The sequence below is a fragment of the Dama dama genome, chromosome X (genome assembly GCF_033118175.1).
Source record: "Dama dama isolate Ldn47 chromosome X, ASM3311817v1, whole genome shotgun sequence".
In the NCBI taxonomy this organism is placed as follows: domain Eukaryota; kingdom Metazoa; phylum Chordata; class Mammalia; order Artiodactyla; family Cervidae; genus Dama; species Dama dama.
The window spans coordinates 88,937,302-88,955,325 of record NC_083714.1 but is presented as its reverse complement, the minus strand read 5'-3'; the positions used below and the strand labels follow the sequence as shown (position 1 = coordinate 88,955,325).

The following is an 18,024-nucleotide window of genomic DNA, read 5'->3' as shown; positions in this document are numbered from 1 at the left end:
CTATATACTAACAATGAAAAAACAGAAAGGGAAATTAAGGAAACAATACCATTCACCATTGCAACAAAAAGAATAAAATACTTAGGAGTATATCTACCTAAAGAAACAAAAGACCTATACATAGAAAACTATAAAACACTGATGAAAGAAATCAAAGAGGACACAAACAGATGGAGAAACATACCGTGTTCATGGATTGGAAGAATCAATATTGTCAAAATGGCTATTCTACCCAAAGCAGTCTATAGATTCAATGCAATCCCTATCAAGCTACCAACGGTATTTTTCACAGAACTAGACCAAAGAATTTCACAATTTGTATGGAAATACAAAAAACCTCGAATAGCCAAAGTAATCTTGAGAAAGAAGAATGGAACTGGAGGAATCAACCTGCCTGACTTCAGACTCTACTACAAAGCCACAGTCATCAAGACAGTATGGTACTGGCACAAAGACAGAAATATAGATCAATGGAACAAATAGAAAGCCCAGAGATAAATCCATGAACCTATGGACACCTTATCTTTGACAAAGGAGGCAAGGATATACAATGGAAAAAAGACAACCTCTTTAATAAGTGGTGCTGGGAAAACTGGTCAACCACTTGTAAAAGAATGAAACTAGAACACTTTCTAACACCATACACAAAAATAAACTCAAAATGGATTAAAGATCTAAATGTAAGACCAGAAACTATAAAACTCCTAGAGGAGAACATAGGCAAAACACTCTCCGACATAAATCACAGCAAGATCCTCTATGACCCACCTCCCAGAATATTGGAAATAAAAGCAAAAATAAACAAATGGGACCTAATGAAACTTAAAAGCTTTTGCACAACAAAGGAAACTATAAGTAAGGTGAAAGACAGCCCTCAGATTGGGAGAAAGTAATAGCAAATGAAGAAACAGACAAAGGATTAATCTCAAAAATATACAAGCAACTCCTGAAGCTCAATTCCAGAAAAATAAATGACCCAATCAAAAAATGGGCCAAAGAACTAAACAGACATTTCTCCAAAGAAGACATACAGATGGCTAACAAACACATGAAAAGATGCTCAACATCACTCATTATCAGAGAAATGCAAATCAAAACCACAATGAGGTACCATTACACGCCAGTCAGGATGGCTGCTATCCAAAAGTCACAAGCAATAAATGCTGGAGAGAGTGTGGAGAAAAGGGAACCCTCTTACACTGTTGGTGGGAATGCAAACTAGTACAGCCACTATGGAGAACAGTGTGGAGATTCCTTAAAAAACTGGAAATAGAACTGCCATATGACCTAGCAATCCCACTTCTGGGCATACACACTGAGGAAACCAGATCTGAAAGAGACATGTGCACCCCAATGTTCATCGCAGCACTGTTTATAATGGCCAGGACATGGAAGCAACCTAGATGCCCATCAGCAGATGAATGGATAAGGAAGCTGTGGTACATATACACCATGGAATATTACTCAGCCATTAAAAAGAATTCATTTGAATCAGTTCTAATGAGATGGATGAAACTGGAGCCCATTATACAGAGTGAAGTAAGCCAGAAAGATAAAGAACATTACAGCATACTAACACATATATGTGGAATTTAGAAAGATGGTAACGATAACCCTACATGCAAAACAGAAAAAGAGACACAGAAGTCAGAACAGACTTTTGAACTCTGTGGGAGAAGGTGAGGGTGGGATGTTTCGAGAGAACAGCATGTATATTATCTATAGTGAAACAGATCACCAGCCCAGGTGGGATGCATGAGACAAGTGCTCGGGCCTGGTGCGCTGGGAAGACCCAGAGGAATCGGGTGGAGAGGGAGGTGGGAGGGGGGATCGGGATGGGGAACACATGTAACTCCATGGCTGATTCATGTCAATGTATGACAAAACCGACTGAAATATTGTGAAGTAATTAGCCTTCAACTAATTAAAAAAAAAAAAAAAGAAATACAATTGATTTTTGTATGTTGATCTTGTATCCTGAGACCTTGTTGAAAACATTTGTTAGTTCTAGATTTATGTAAATTCCTTGGGATTGTATTAGAGACAATGTCATTTGCAAATAGGGACAGTTTTATTTTCTCCTTTTTGTTTTGTATGCTCCTGAGATGCTGCTTGCTATGTCTTTCAGCTATGAAATGCACAGAGTAGAGATATTGGTCTGTAGTTTTCCTTTTTTTGTACTGTCTTTGTCTGGTTTTGGTATCAGGATAACACTGGTTTAATGAAATGAGTTGTGAAGTGTTTTCTCCTCTTCTATTTTCTGGAAAGATTGTACAGATTTGTTTTGAATTCTTTAAAAACTTGGTAGGATCCTCCAGTGAAACCATCTGGGCCTGTAAAGTTCTTTTTTGGGAGTTTTCAAATACAAATTCAATTTCCTTAATAGTTACAGGCTATTCAAATAATTTCATATTTGGTCAGTTGCAGTCATATGTGGTTTTTGAGGAAGCAGTTCATTTCATTTAAGTTGTCAAATTTATGTGTGTAAAGTTGTTAGATGTATTCTGTTATTATCCTTTGGATGTCTGTAGGGTTTGTGGTGATACCCCCTTCATTCCTGATTTTGGCAATTTATATCTTCTCTGCTTTTAAATTTTGCAGTCTGGCTAGTGATTTGTCAATTTTATTGATGTTATCAGAGAATCACCTTTCTGTTTCATTTTCTGTACTATTGCTTTGTTTCATTTCATTTGCTCTCTCTACTTTGTAAGGTGGCAACTTAAATTATTGATTTGAGATTATCCTCTTTTTAAAAGATTTCATACTGTAAATTCCCTTCTCAGCACTGATTTAACTGTGTTCCACAAATTTTGACATGTATTTTCATTTTAATTCAGTTTAATGTAATTTTTGATCCTCCATGAGATTTACTTTCTGACAAATGAATTATTCAGGAGTATTTTAAGTGTCTAAGCATTTGGAGATTATCCTATTATCTTTTGGACTTCCCTGTAGCTCAAAAGGTAAAGAATCTGCCAACAATGCAGGAGACCCAGGTTCAGTCCCTGGGTTGGAAAGATCCTCTGGAGAAGGGACTGGCAATCCACTCCTTGCCTGGAGAATCCCATGGACAGAGAAGCCTGGTGGGCTACAGTCTGTTGGGTCGCAGTCGGACTTGACTGAGTGACTAATACTTTTTCACTTCTATTATCTTTTGTTAATTTGTTTGATTCTACTTTGGTCAGAGGACATACCTTGTTTGATTTCCCCTTTAAATTTGTTTAGATTTTCTTTTTGTGGTACATGATATGGTCTATCTTACATAAAACATGCCGTTGTAACCATTTTAAATGTAATATTCAGGGCACAAAGTACATTCACAATATTGTGCAATCATCACCACTATCTATTTCCAAAACTTTCCTATCACCCCAAATAGAAATTCTATACTCAATAAGCAGTAACTCCCTGTTCTCCCTTCTCCCAGCCCCTGGTAATTTCTAACCTACTTTCTGTTTATATAAATTTGCCTATTGTATATATTTTGTGTTAAATGGAGCTGTATGATATCTGTCCTTTTGTGTCTGGATCATTTCGCTTGGCATAATGCTTTCAAGATTCATCCATATTGTAGCATGTATCAGAACATTTCTTTTTATGGTTGAACAGTATTTCATTGTATGGATATACCACATTTTGTTTATCTATTCAGCTAATGATGGACATTTGAGTTATTTCATCTTTTGGCTACTGTGAGTAATGGCACAGTAAACACTGGAACACAACTATTTGTTTAAGTCCCTGTTTTCAGTTCTTTTGGGTATATAACTTGGAATATAATTTTTGGGTCATATGATAATTCTGTACTCAACTTTTTGAGGACCCACCAAACTATTATTCACTGTGGCCATGCCATTTTGCATTCCCAGTAGCAATTTACGAGACTTCCAATTTCTCCACATTCCCACTAATATCTGTTATTTTCATTTTTAAAATTACAGCTATCCTGCTAGGTATAAAGTAGTTTCTCACTGAGGTTTTGATTTGCAGTTCCCTAATAACTAATGATTTTGAGCATCTTTTCATGTGCTTATTGGTCATTTGTAAACCTTCTCTGGAGAAATGTCTATTTAATTTCTTTGCCCATTTATAAAATGGGTTATTTGTCTTCTTGTTGAGCTTAGGAATTTTTAAATATATTATGGATATTAAACCCTTATCAGATGATTTGCAAATATCTTCTCCCATTTTGTAGATTTTCTTTTCACTTTCTTGATAATATCCTTTGATGCACAAGTTTTAAATTTTGATAAAGTCAAATTTATCAATATTTTCTCTTGTTGCCATATCTAAGAATTCACTGCCAAATCCAAGGTCATAAAGATTTGTGTTTTGTTCTAAGAGTTTTATAGTTTTAAGTCTTACATATAGATTGGTGACCTATTTGGACTTAATTTTTGTATATAGTGTGAGGTAAGGGGTCCAACTTCATTGCCTTGCATGTGGATATCCAGTTGTCCAAGAGATAATTCTTTCCCCATTAGACGCACTTGGCACCTTTGTTGAAAATTGATTTGCTATAGATATATGGGTTTATTTCTGGGCTTATATCACTGGTCTATACATCTATCCCTATGCCAAAACAACACTGTTTTTTTTTTTTTTAAATGTAATACTGTTTATTTAACTTCAAAAACATTTCAACATTCTAAACATATAAAAAAAATAACAGAACATTGCAGATCGTGTTTAGTACAGAAGGTTCTTGAACTTTCACTGGTGCAGTGGCTCTTGGCTTTGCTGACAATGAACAGTTCTACAGTTTGTTTAAAAAAAAAAACAACAGTTTAAAACTACCGCACTTCAACTAAAAAGGATCCAAAACACTTCTCATGCCTGCTGACCCCCCTCCCCTTTCCACAGCTAAGAATGGCAGCGGGATGCTATGTCGCTATATACAAAAACAAGACAACCTGAAGCTAAATGGATGCCCACTGCAGTGTCCACAGGTCCAGCCCCGCAGTGCACGCCCTGAGCTACAGCCCCTCCGGAAGGCATTGCCCCCACAGCCTCCACGCCAAGCAAGGAGCATCAAGAGTGTGTCTCGGTTGCTTTGTTCTTTTTACAAACTATAGATATGTACAGTTGAGAACTCGGGATTTCTAGTCAATGACCATAGAATTAACACACCACCTTACAAATTAAAAAAAAAAAATGCCAGAAACATCTTTAAATGCCTTGTCACACCAACAGCAAAGTGCACAGAGTGAGGAGAACACGAGAGCCTTTTCATTTTAAAAATATTTGGAAATATGTACAACTTTGATACAGTTTCCAGGTGCTCCGGACACCCATGGCCACTTAATGTAAACCACTTACAACTGCTAGAGCACTTTGAGAGACTAAGATATGATCATGAGCCAATAGGGTAATTAAACCTAATGAGGGCAACAGACACGTCTTGGGTGAGAGGTGTGTCAATCAAGGCGCTCCCTACTCTAAGGTATTCACAAGGAGACAGATCAACAGTTTTTTTTTTATTCATCCTCTTCCTCCTCCTCCTCTTCATCTTCCTCTTCCACCTTTTTCCGGGCAACTTTAGCAGGACCCTTGGCGCCATCAAACTTCCCTTTAGACTTATAGTCTGCGACATCCTTCTCATACTTCTCCTTCAGCTTTGCTGCCTTGTTGATGTATGGCTGCTTCTCACTGTCACTTAAGTTATTCAACATCTCGCCCAGTTTCTTTGCCACATCTCCAATAGAGATGCCAGGGTTTGTAGACTTGATCTTGGGACGGAATTCAGAACGAAATAGGAAAAATCCAGACGGTGGTCTCTTGGGGGCATTAGGGTCCTTCTTCTTCTTGCCTCCCTTAGCTGGTCCATAATCCTTCATTTCCCGATCATAGCGCACTTTATCCGCCTTTGCCATCTCATCGAATTTCGACTTCTCTTTCCCGGACATGGTCTTCCACTTCTCAGAGCATTTCTTGGAAAATTCAGCAAAATTGACAGGGACCTCTGGATTTTTCTTCTTATGTTCCTCTCTGCACGTCTGCACAAAGAAGGCATAAGCAGACATCTTGCCCTTTGGTTTTTTGGGATCACCTTTAGCCATCTTGACTATATTGTTCGCTAGCCTCAAACAACATTGTTTTGATTACCATAGCATTGTAGTAAGTTTTGAAATTGAAAAGTGTGATTCCTCTGTTCTTTTTAAAGATTGTTTTTAATTATATGGGGCCTCTTCAAATTCCATATGAATTTGAGGACTGAACTTTTCATTTCTACAAAAAAAGGCTGTTGGGATTTTGATAGGGATTGCAGTGAATCTATGGGTTGTTTTGGGAGTACTGACATATTAACAATATTAAGTCTTGTAATCCTTGAATATAGAATGCTGTTCCACTTATTTAGGACTTAATTTCCTTCAGCAAATTTTTGTAGTTTTCACTGTACCAGTCTTTCACCTCCTTCGTTAAATTCATTTTTGGGTATTTTATTCTTTGGGATGCTGTATGGAATTGCTTCCTTAAAATTTTTTATTTCCTTTTATCTTATCTAATTGCTCTGGCTAAAATTCTAGTATAACATAGAATAACATTGGGAAACTGGGTATTTTGTCTTATTCCTGATCTTAGAGGGAAAATGTTCATCTTATACTATTGGCTATGTTAGCTGTAGGTTTTTTGTAAATGCATGTTATCATGTTGAGGAGTTTCCCTTTATTCTTGAATGCTCTTATAATAAGACAGTGTTGGATTTTGTCAAATGCCTTTCCTGCATCAACTGAGATGATCCATGTAGCTTTTCCCCTCTGTTATTAATATATTAATGTGACATATTATATTGACTTTCTTATGTTGAACCATCCTTGCAAACCTGGGTTAAATTCCCCCTGGTCATTTTAATATGCAGTTGTATTCACTTTTCTAGTATTTTGTCAAAGGATTTTTGCATCTATAATCATAAGCTATATTGATTATTGATAAATAAAGGTATTTTCTTTTCTTGTGATGTCTTTATCCAGGTTTGGTATCAGGGCAGTGTTGACCTCCCAGAAAGAGTTGGTAAATGTTCAATCTTATTTAATTACCAAAGAGTTTGAGGAAAATTGGTATTTATTCTTTAAATGTTCTGTAGAACTTATCAGTGAAGCCATCTGGTTTTGTTGGGAGGTTTTTCATTACTAATTAAATTCATTTTACTTGTTACAGATCTATTGAGGTGTTCTATTCCCTCTTGAATCAGTTCTGGTAAATATTTCTAGAATTTGTCCATGTCAGCTAGGCTATCTAATTTGTTAGCATATAATTGCTAGTTGCATTTGCTTATAATCTTAAAAAAATCTCTGTAAGTTTGGTAGTAATGTCCTTCCTTTGATTTCTGAGTTTATTTGCATCTTCTCTCTTTATCAGTCTAGCTAAAGGCTTGTCAATTTTGTTCTTTTCAAAGAACCAGCTTTTGGGTTTGTTCATTCTCTGTATTGCTGTTCTACTCCCTATTTCACTTGTCTCTATTCTAATCTTTGTTGTTTCCTTTCTTCTGCTAGCTTTGCTTTTAGTTATCTCTTCTTTTTCCAGTTCTTCAAGAGGTAAAGGTTAGTTATTGATTTGAGATTTTTTTTTAATGTAGGCATTTACAGGTATAAATTTCCCTCTGATTACGCCTCTTGCTGTATCTTACAAGTTTCATACATTGTGTTTTCATTTTCATTCATTGCAAAGTATTTTCTCATTTCCACTGTGTTTTCTTCTTTGATCCATTAGTTGTTTTAAGAATGTTTTGCTTAATTTCCACATATTTTTGAACTTTTTGCTTTTCCCTCTGTTGTTTTTTTAGCTTTATTCTATTGTGGCTGGAAAAGACAGTTTGTATTTCAATATTGTTAAATTTATTAAAACTTGTTTGTGGGCTGACATATCCTGGAGAATGTTTCATGTCCACTTGAGAAGAATAGGAGTTTTGCTGTTGTTGAGGAGAATGTTCTTTCTATGTATCTTTCTGGTAGAATTGATTTATTATGCTGTTCAAATTCTCTATTTCCTTATTGTTCTTATGTCTAGATGTTTTTCATGTATTATCAAAAGTGATATTTTGAAGTTTCCAACTATCATAGTAGAACTGCCTATTTTTCTTCTCAATTCTATAAATGTTTGCTTTCTATACTTTGGGGCTCAGTTGTATAGCATAAATAGGTTCATAATTGTTACATATTCTTGATAAGTCAATCCTTTTATCAATATATAATATCTTTGTTGGTCTCTTGTAACAGTTTTTTTTTTTTTTTTTTACTTAAAAATCTGTTTTGTCTGATAACCAACTGCAGATTTTTTGGTTAGCATTTGCAAGGAATATTTTTTTCCACCCTTTCACTTTCAACTTATTTCTTTGGATCTAAAATAAATTTGTAAAGTAAACAGTCGTGGATGTGATGTGATGGAAGTAAAGTCTGATGCTGTAAAGAGCAATATTGCATAGTAACCTGGAATGTTAGGTCCATGAATCAAGGCAAATTGGAAGTGGTCAAACAGGATATGGCAAGAGTGAACATCGACATTTTAGGAATCAGTGAACTAAAATGGATTGGAATGGGTGAATTCAATTCAGATGACCATTATATCTACTACTTCTAAGACTCCCTTAGAAGAAATGGAGTAACTATCATAGTAAACAAAGGAGTCCAAAATACAGTACTTGGATGCAGTCTCAAAAATGGCAGAATGATCTCTGCTTGTTTCCAAGGAAAACCATTCAGTATCACAGTAATCCCAGTCTATGCCCCAACCAGCAATGCTGAAGAAGCTGAAGTTGAATGGTTCTATAAAGACCTACAAGACCGTCTAGAACTAACACCCAAAAAAGATGTCCTTTTCATTATAGGGGGCTGGAATGCAAAAGTAGGAAGTCAAGAGATACCTGGAGTAACAGGCAAATTTGGCCTTGGAGTACGGAATGAAGCAAGTCAAAGGCTAACAGTGTTTTGCCAAGAGAACGCACTGGTCATAACAAACACCCTCTTTCAACAACACAAGAGAAGACTCGACACATGGACATCACCAGATGGTCAACAATGAAATCAGATTGATTATATTCATTGCAGCTAAGATGGAGAAGTTCTATACAATCAGCAAAAGTAAGACCTGGAGTTGACTGAGGCTCAGATCACGAAATCCTTATTGCAAAATTCAGACTTAAATTGAACAAAGTAGGGAAAACCACCAGACCATTCAGGTATGACATAAATCTAATCCCTTATATTTATACAGTGGAAGTGACAAATAGATTCAAGGGATTAGATCTGATAGACAGGGTGCCTAAAGAACTATGGATGGAGGTTTGTGACATTGTACAGGAGGCAGTGATCAAGACCATCCCCAAGAAAAAGAAATGCAAAAAGGCAAAATGGTTATCTGAGGAGGCCTTACAAATAGCTGAGAAAAGAAGAGAAGCTAAAGGCAAGGAGAAAAGGAAAGATATACCAATTTGAATGCAGAGTTCCAAAGAATAGCAAGGAGAGATAAGAAAGCCTTCCTTAGGAATCAATGCAAAGAAATAGAAGAAAACAATAGAATGGGAAAGACTAGAGATCTCTTCAAGAAAATTAGAGATACCAAGGGAACATCTCATGCAAAGATGGGCACCTTAAAGAACAGAAACGGTATGGACCTAATAGAAGCAAAGATATTAAGAAGAGGTGGCAAGAATACACAGAAGAACTATACAAAAAAGATCTTCATGACCCAGATAACCATGATAGTGTGATCACTCACCTAGAGCCAGACATCCTGGAATGTGAAGTCAAGTGGGCCTTAGGAAGCATCACTACAAACAAAGCTAGTGGAGGTGATGGAATTCCAGTTGAGCTATTTCAAATCCTAAAAGATGATGCTGTGGAAGTGCTGCACTTAATATGCCAGCAAATTTGGAAAACTCAGCAGTGACCACAGGACTGGAAAGATTCACTTTTCATTCCAATCCCAAAGAAAGGCAATGCCAAAGAATGTTCAACCTACCACACAATTGCACTTATTTCACATGCTGGTAAAGTAATGCTCAAAATTCTCCAAGCCAGGTTTCAATAGTACATGAACTGAGAACATGCAGATGTTCAAGCTGGATTTAAAAAAGGCAGAGGAACCAGAGATCAAATTTCCAACATCCCTTGGATCATCAAGAAAGCAAGAGAGTTCTATAAAAACATTTACTTCTTCTTTATTGACTACGCCAAAACCTTTGACTGTGTGGATCACAACAAACTGTGGAAAATTCTTCAAGAGATGGGAATACTGGACCACCTGACCTGCCTCCTGAGAAATCTGCATGCAGGTCAAGAAGCAACAGTTAGAACTGGACATGGAACAATAGACTGGTTCCAAATAGGAAAAGGAGTATATCAAGGCTGTATTAAGTCACCCTGCTTATTTAACTTATATGCAGAGTACATCATGTGAAATCCTGGGCTGGATGAAGAACAAGCTGGAATGAAGATTGCCAGGAGAAATATCAATAACCTCAGATATGCAGATGACACCACCCTTATGGCAGAAAGTAAAGAAGAACTAAAGAGCCTCTTGATGAAAGTGAAAGAGGAGAGTGAAAAAGCTGGCTTAAAACTCAACTGGAGCCCATTATACAGAGTGAAGTAAGCCAGAAAGATAAAGACCAATACAGTATACTAACACATATATATGGAATTTAGAAAGATGGTAATGATAACCCTATATGCAAAACAGAAAAAGAGACACAGATGTACAGAACAGACTTTTGGACTCTGTGGGAGAAGGCGAGGGTAGGATGTTTAGCGAGAACAGCATCAAAACATGTACATTATCAAGGGTGAAACAGATCACCAGCCCAGGTTGGATGCATGAGACAAGTGCTCAGGCCTGGTGCACTGGGAAGACCCAGAGGAATCGGGTGGAGAGGGAGGTGGGAGGGGGGAATCGGGATGGGGAATACATGTAACTCCATGGCTGATTCATGTCAATGTATGGCAAAAACCACTACAATATTGTAAAGTAATTAGCCTCCAACTAATAAAAATAAATGGAAAAAACAAAAGGAAAACAACAACAACAAAAAACTCAACATTCAGAAAACTAAGATCATGGCATCTGGTCCCATCACTTCATGGCAAATAGATGGGGAAACAGTGGATACGGTGAAAGACTTTATTTTCTTGGGCTCCAAGATCACTGCAGATGCTGACTGCAGCCATGAAATTAAAAGATGCTTGCTCCTTGGAAGAAAAGCTATGACCAACCTAGACAGCATATTAAAAAGCAGAGACATTACTTTGTCAACAAAGGTCTTCTAGTCAAGCTATGGTTTTTCATGTATGAATGTGAGAGTTGGACTATAAAGAAAGCTGAGCACCGAAGAATTGATTCTTTTGAACTGTGGTGTTGGAGAAGACTCTTGAGAGTCCCTTGAACTGCAAGGAGATCCAACCAGTCAATCCTAAAGGAAATCAGTCCTGAATATTCATTGGAAGGACTGACACTGAAGCTGAAACTCCAATACTTTGGCCACCTGATGTGATGAACTGACCTGTTAGAAAAGACCCTGATGCTGGGAAAGATTGAAGGTGGGCGGAAAAGGGGAGGACAGAGGATGAGATGGTTGGATGACATCACTGACATGATGGACATGAGTTTGAGTAGGCTCCGGGAGTTGGTGATGGACAGGGAAGCTTGGCGTGCTGCAGTACATGGGGTTGCATAGAGTCAGACATGACTGAGTGACTGAGCTGAACTGAACATTCAGTATTTAAAATTATGGTGACAACAAATACTATTCACAGCTGAGTTATGTACTATATACTATGGCCACTTTCTTTCCTTGGAAACTTTTTTCTGGAATTAATAATTACCTCACATTATATATGTTGTTTAGCTTTCTAAGTACCTCTCACTAACGTATTAATATATCCACTTCTACGTATTTATCACTAACTCTTGTCATACTCTTTGACAAAATTGTGATATTCTTCTCAGTATTGTCAACCACACCAGGCAATCTGTGAATTCTATCTTCTCTTCATGTTTGATTTCTATGCCTTTGGCTCAGCTTGTATGTGGGATCTTCTCCTCAATATCATCCTGAGATATCCCTGCTCTTCTATACTGTATTGGATCCTCAGTTTCCTGGATCATATGTCTTCTGTTTTCTGGATCTATTGCCCACATTTTTGGGGGGTACCTACTCCAAGATTTCTGAATGTGCATATTTGAAAATATCTGTATTCTATCGTTCCAATTGATTAATAGTTTGCATTGGTAGTTGGATATCCTTGCAATTGATTGGTAGCATAGAATCCAAGGCCTAATGTCTTCAGGCTTTCAGTATTGTTGGTACGAAGTCTAAAGCCTTTCTGATTTTGGAACCTTTTTGTATGACCCCAACATTTTCTCCCTAGAAGCTTTATAGCTTCTAGAATAATCTCTTTTCCCACTTTGTTCTATAGTTTTATAATATGACTTGATATATGTTTTTCCCTCATGGTGCTGGGCAACCAGTGGGCCCTGTCAGTCTAGAAATCTATGTCCTTGTGTTTAGGGGAGATTTTCTTTTATTATTTCTTTGATAATTTCCTCTCCTTAATTTTCTTCTCAGGAATTATTCTTATTGGATGTTGGACCTCATGGGCTAATTCTTTAATTTTCTTATTTTTCTCTTTTCCATTTTTCATTTCTCTACTTTTTGCTTTCTTAAGAGATTTCTTCAACTATATTTTCTAACATCTTGTCACAAAAAAATTTTTTTTAATCATTTTAGCCATTTCTAAGTGTTCAATTCAGTGGCATTAAGTACATTCACAAAGCTGTGGAACCACCACCACTATGCATTTCCAGAACTTTTTCATCACTGTAAACATAAGCATGGAACATACCCATTAAACAATAACTCCCTATTCTTCCTTCCCCCTAGCCCCTGGTAAAGTCCAAATCTACTTAATGTCTCTATAATTTTGCCTACTCTAAGTACTCATATAAGTGGAATTATACATTGTTTGTCAGTCTGTGTCTGGGTTATTTCACTTAGCATACTATTTTTAAGGTTTATCCATATTGTAGTATATATTAGAGTTTCATTCCTTTTTAAGGCAGAATAATATTCCATTGTATGTAAATGCCGTACTTGCTTTTCATTTATCTTTTGATGTATATTTGGGTTGTTTTTACCTTTTTGCTTTTTAAAATAATGCTGTAATAACATTGATATACAAGTATATGCTTTCAATTCTTTTGGTAATATACCCAGAGATAGAAGTGCTGGGTCATGTGGTAAATTTATGTTTAACTTTTGGGGGAACTGTCAAGCTATTTTCCACAGTAACTACACAATTTTACCTTCCAATCAGTAAGGCACAAAGGTTCCAATTTTTTGACATCCTTACTAACACTTATCATTTTCCATTTTAAAAATAATAGCCATCTTAATGGAGAAGGGAATGGCAATCCACTCCAGTATTCTTGCCTAGAGAATTCCACTGACAGAGGAGCCTGGCAGGCTACAATCTATGGGGTTGCAAAGAGTTGGACACAACTGAGTGACTAACACTTTAATGGGTATGAAATGGTAATTCACTGGTTTCTTACCATTTTAAAGTTGATTTTTCCTTGATTTGGCATTTGTTTGCTGCAAAACTTTGACCCTTCCAGAGTTTTAACAAAGTTGTTTCTGACAGTTTCTATTTGTTTTTCTATGTTTCTGTGGAGTGATGGGGGCTTGGCATTGCCTACTCCATCATTTTTATATGGTATATTTTGATATATGTTCCATGGGTGCTTGAGAAGAATGTATATTCTACTTTTATTGGGTGAAGTGTTCTATAAATATCAATTAGATCCTTTTGGTTGATGGTGTTGAGTTCTTTATCTTTCCAGATTTTCTGTCTAGTTGTTCTATCACACCCATAATAGGAACAGATAAAACTAACTTCTTCCTCCCAATAAAGGTAAGAGAACTTAAGGTAGCTTAGAGAAGAATATAAGCAAGAATTTCCATAACTTTCCAAGAGCCTGATGTCTTTCAATTGCAGGTCTGCCTCTGCTGCTTCATCTCCCACTGTTTCCTCAAATACCCTAAAAACATAGTAAACTATTTATAGTTCCCCAAGACTATGGGTTCTTTTACCTCTCTCTGGTTTCATACATGCAGTCAGTTTCCCTGAAATGTCCTTCCCCTTGAGTACCTTTAAAGATTCAACTCAAATATTACCTCCTTTGGAGAAGGAAATGACAACTCACTGCAGTATTATTGCCTGAGAAATCCCATGGACAAAGGAGCCTGGTGGGCTATAGTCCATGGGGTCACAAAGAGTTGGACACGACTGGCACTCAGCACAGCAGCATTATCTTCCTAGTAAAGCTTTTGCTGATCTCCTAGAGCAACTTGAATATATCTTTTTTTGGAGGCTAATTTACCATGACACTAATCATAAATTTTCAAAGTCTCTTACTTGGACAGACCCTTTCCAAGGTCGTAGGAGGGGCCCTAAGATTATTTTACAAGAATATATATGTATATATATGCATGCATGCTCAGTTGCTCAATCATGTCCTACACTTTGTGATCCCATGGACTGTAGCCTGTCAGGCTCCTCTGTCCATGGGATTTTTCAGGCAAGAATACTGGAGCGGGTTGCTATTTCCTCCTCCAGGGGGATCTTCCCAACCTAGGGATCAAAACTACGTTTCTTGCATCTCCTGCATTGGCAGGAGGATTCTTTACCACTGAGCCACCTGGGAAGCTATATATGTGTATATATGAAAAGACCCTGATGCTGGGAAAAATTTAGAGCAGGAGAAGAAGGGGACGACAGAGGATGAGATGGTTGGATGATATCACCAACTCAACGGACATGAGTTTGAGCAAGCTCTGGGAATTGGTGATGGACAGAGAAGCCTGGTGTGCAGCAGTCCACAGGGTTGCAAAGAGTTGGATATGACTGAGCAACTGAATTGACTGATTTATATATATATATATATATATATATATAAATATATGTAATCTAATTTTCAAAGTAAGATATTAAACCATATTTTAGTGACAACTTTTCTCCAGTCTGACTTTTCTTCCATCAGACATCCCCCTTGTGTTGGGTGAAACTGGAGTGGCTAAGAGGAAATTGAGTTGTGAATAGATTTAGTTTGGGTTTAGTGGGATATATTTATGTGGTTTGCAATGACTTGTGTGTATAGTTAATTTACTGCTAATAGTATAGGAATGGCTTTAGGAATATTCTCATAAGCCAATGTCTCGACTCACCCAGCATCTTTATACACACTCACACACACAAAGGGAGTCAGAGTTAGTACTGTTGTTTAGTCACTGAGTCTTGTGTCCAACTCTTTGTGGCCACATGAACTGTATGTAGCCTGCCAGGCTCCTCTGTCCATGGGATTTCCCAGGCAAGAATACCAGAGTGGATTGAGTTAGTACAGCCATATGAATATATCTTATAGTGCTTTGTCTTAGAGATGTTGGGGAACAGAGGAGAAACAGAGCTTGAAATGTACAAAGTCCAAAGTTAGTCTGGGGAAAATGATTCTAATCATCACATTTAAATATTAAGTGAAGGATTTGTATTTTTAATGATGTGATGCCTAGTCAAAATGAAAGTTTCTTCCCTTCAAAACTATAGTCAATTCAGTATGTACAACTATAAATAAATAATAATGCTTTTTTTCCCCATGGAAATTGTACAAAATGGAATTTATTAAAATTCTTGGGGTTTTTTTTTTTTTTGGCTGCACCCCACATCTTGTGGAATCTTAGTTCCTTTGACCAGGGATTGAACCTGGGCCCTCGGCAGTGAAAGTGCAGAGTCCTAACCACTGGACTCCCCCAAATTCCTGTTTTTGATGAATCCAAACCTCCTCCAAATAGTACTCCAAATAGTGAGTACAGCTATGTGTACAGTCACATGTTTTATGCATCTCATCCACTATGGACTGAAATATGTCCTCCCCAACCCCTGAACTTCATATGCTGAAGCCCTAACACCCAATGTATTTGGACATAGGCCCTTTAGAAGGTTATTAAGGTTAAATGAGGTCATAAGTGTGGAGCCCAGAAATCAGTGGCTTTATAAGAAGCAGAAGTGAGATCTTTCTCTGTGTGCACTAAGATAAAAGGTCATGAAAGTCTCTCCTTAGAAACTGAACCCTGCTGGACCTTGATCTGGGACTTCTAGCCTCCGGAATAGTGGGAAATAAATTTTTGTTTAAGCCATCCATTTTGTGGTATTTTGTTATGGCAGTCCGGGCAGACTCATACACATTTATGAATAATAAAAAACATGTTTTGACAAAACACACTAGGGAAATGATTGAATTATCTTTCTATTCTTTCCATTGAAAATGACATTACAGAAGCATATGCAGCCAAAAAGATGTAGGAAAAAAAAGTACTATAGCTGCATCATGGATTTAATTAATAAAACATGTTAGAATGGCTTTAGATTTTGTCATGTTTGTTAAAGCCTTCAGCTTCTTAAGTTGTTGCAGTATCTTTTATCATTCCAAATAGTTACTTATACCTAAGTTTATATTCTTCTTCTTAAATAATGCCACCTCCCCCAAAAAGCCCCTAAACCGTGTTAGCTTCAGGCCTACAAAACCTAGCTCCACCTTTTGCCTCTTTAACTGGATTCAAGCCAATGTTTCCAACCATGTGGCCCCTTTGGATTTTGAATCTTCCCAGAGCAGGACGTGGGTCTTCACCTTTGCTTTTCCTAGGTGGTGGTAGTGGTAAAGAATTTGCCTGCAATGCAGGAAACATAAGAGACACAGATTCAATCCCTGGGTCAGGAAGATTTCCTGGAGAAAGGTATGGCAACCCCCTCCAGTATTCTTGCTTAGAGAATCCCATGGACAGGGGAGCCTGGTGGACTACAGCCCATGAGGTTTCAAAGAGTCGGACACAGCTGAAGGGACTTAGCACACACACATAAGTGCCTAATTAATGGTAGTTTCCTTTCTTTTATGTTTCTTTTCAATGGAGTCTGCTAATTCTCTTTAAAGAAGCAGAGCCTCTTCACCTTCCTGGGTCCTCATCTCTCTGTCATATTCCTCTGAGAAGAAATTGTTTTCTTCATCACTTTGGAAGAAATTCTATCTCTTTATGAGAATACTCTTCCTACCCTGGAATTTTTTCCTGGTTATAAAAAGTCTTAAAGTTTACAAGCCCAATGTGTGATCTAGCAGGAAATGTAGACATTTTTCATGTTAATAGTAAAAGGACAAGGAGTCCAGTTCCAATTTGTACAGATATTTTGTTACTTTGGCCATGTGATTAGAGCAGAAGCAAGAAAGCAGCAATTAACTGATGGTCTCTACAATGCAGAGTTTAATTAATTCATCTGATTTTATTAAATGGTGCAATCTGAAGAGATATTAGGGATAAAGCAGCTGGTAAATTCCCAGTGCCTGAGTCTACCCCCTACCATGTTCCTAGTTGGGCTAGGCAGAGACACTAGCTCCATATCACTGCCAGCAAGTCTCATTTCGGAAGGTCTACTTCCTGGAGGTGCATGCCAGGGAAGTAACTGTGGGATATTATCCCAGAAAGGAGAAGTTGCTGGCTGCAAAGTTCAGGAGAGAGTGCAGTGCAGCCAAATGCTTTTGGGTCTATTAAGTCAGCACAGCTGCCACATGGGCTGCCAATTCTACTCAGAAGTGGGCAAAATTAAGGTTGGAAATTTGCTTCATGTTGTATGCTTGTATGTGAATTGGAGCAAAAGAAGATTAGAGTGGGCAACAGGACCTCATATAGTAAGTGGTAAGAACTGAAGGTGAAAGCAGGTGAGAGGAGGTGGCCGCTCCCTGTCACTGCTCTTTCCTGCTGCTTGTAGCCCACGGCACCCCCTTTGTCTAGGTGCAGAGGGGAGGGTTTGGAGGCTCTTTATTTCTGTTGCTCCCATTTCACCAACAGTTGACAGCTCTATCCATTGTAGAAACTAGCTTCTCAAATTTGTTGTGACCATATTAAGGAAATATTCTTGGTTTATAAAAACCAAGAAAAACTGCATACAGATAGAATGCAATTTCCAGAAATGGACTACTTTCCTCTTA

At 37.5% G+C, this 18,024-nt stretch overlaps 2 protein-coding genes across 6 annotated transcripts in view; both read right to left on the bottom strand.

Annotated features, from left to right (window-relative positions):
- Nucleotides 1–18,024, bottom strand: part of HDAC8 (histone deacetylase 8) — a 256,182-nt gene that overhangs the window by 103,264 nt on the left and 134,894 nt on the right. Inside the window, exon 10 of one of the 5 annotated variants that reach the window (XM_061137355.1) lies at nucleotides 4,634–4,756. The exons of the other annotated variants lie outside the window; for them this stretch is intronic. Within the exon in view, the coding sequence (XP_060993338.1) occupies nucleotides 4,649–4,756 (108 nt within the window). The 3' untranslated portion in view covers nucleotides 4,634–4,648. Of the gene's footprint in view, nucleotides 1–4,633; nucleotides 4,757–18,024 lie in introns of those variants that run through there. 5 annotated transcript variants of the gene reach the window in all.
- Nucleotides 4,770–6,077, bottom strand: LOC133052452 (high mobility group protein B3-like). The gene has a single exon (XM_061137360.1). It carries the CDS (start codon nucleotides 6,057–6,059, stop codon nucleotides 5,478–5,480), a length of 582 nt encoding a protein of 193 aa, XP_060993343.1. The 5' UTR covers nucleotides 6,060–6,077; the 3' UTR covers nucleotides 4,770–5,477.

Excerpts from the sequence above, each read along its gene's own strand:
- LOC133052452 (XM_061137360.1), bottom strand. The coding sequence starts at position 6,059 with ATGGCTAAAGGTGATCCCAAAAAACCAAAGGGCAAGATGTCTGCTTAT.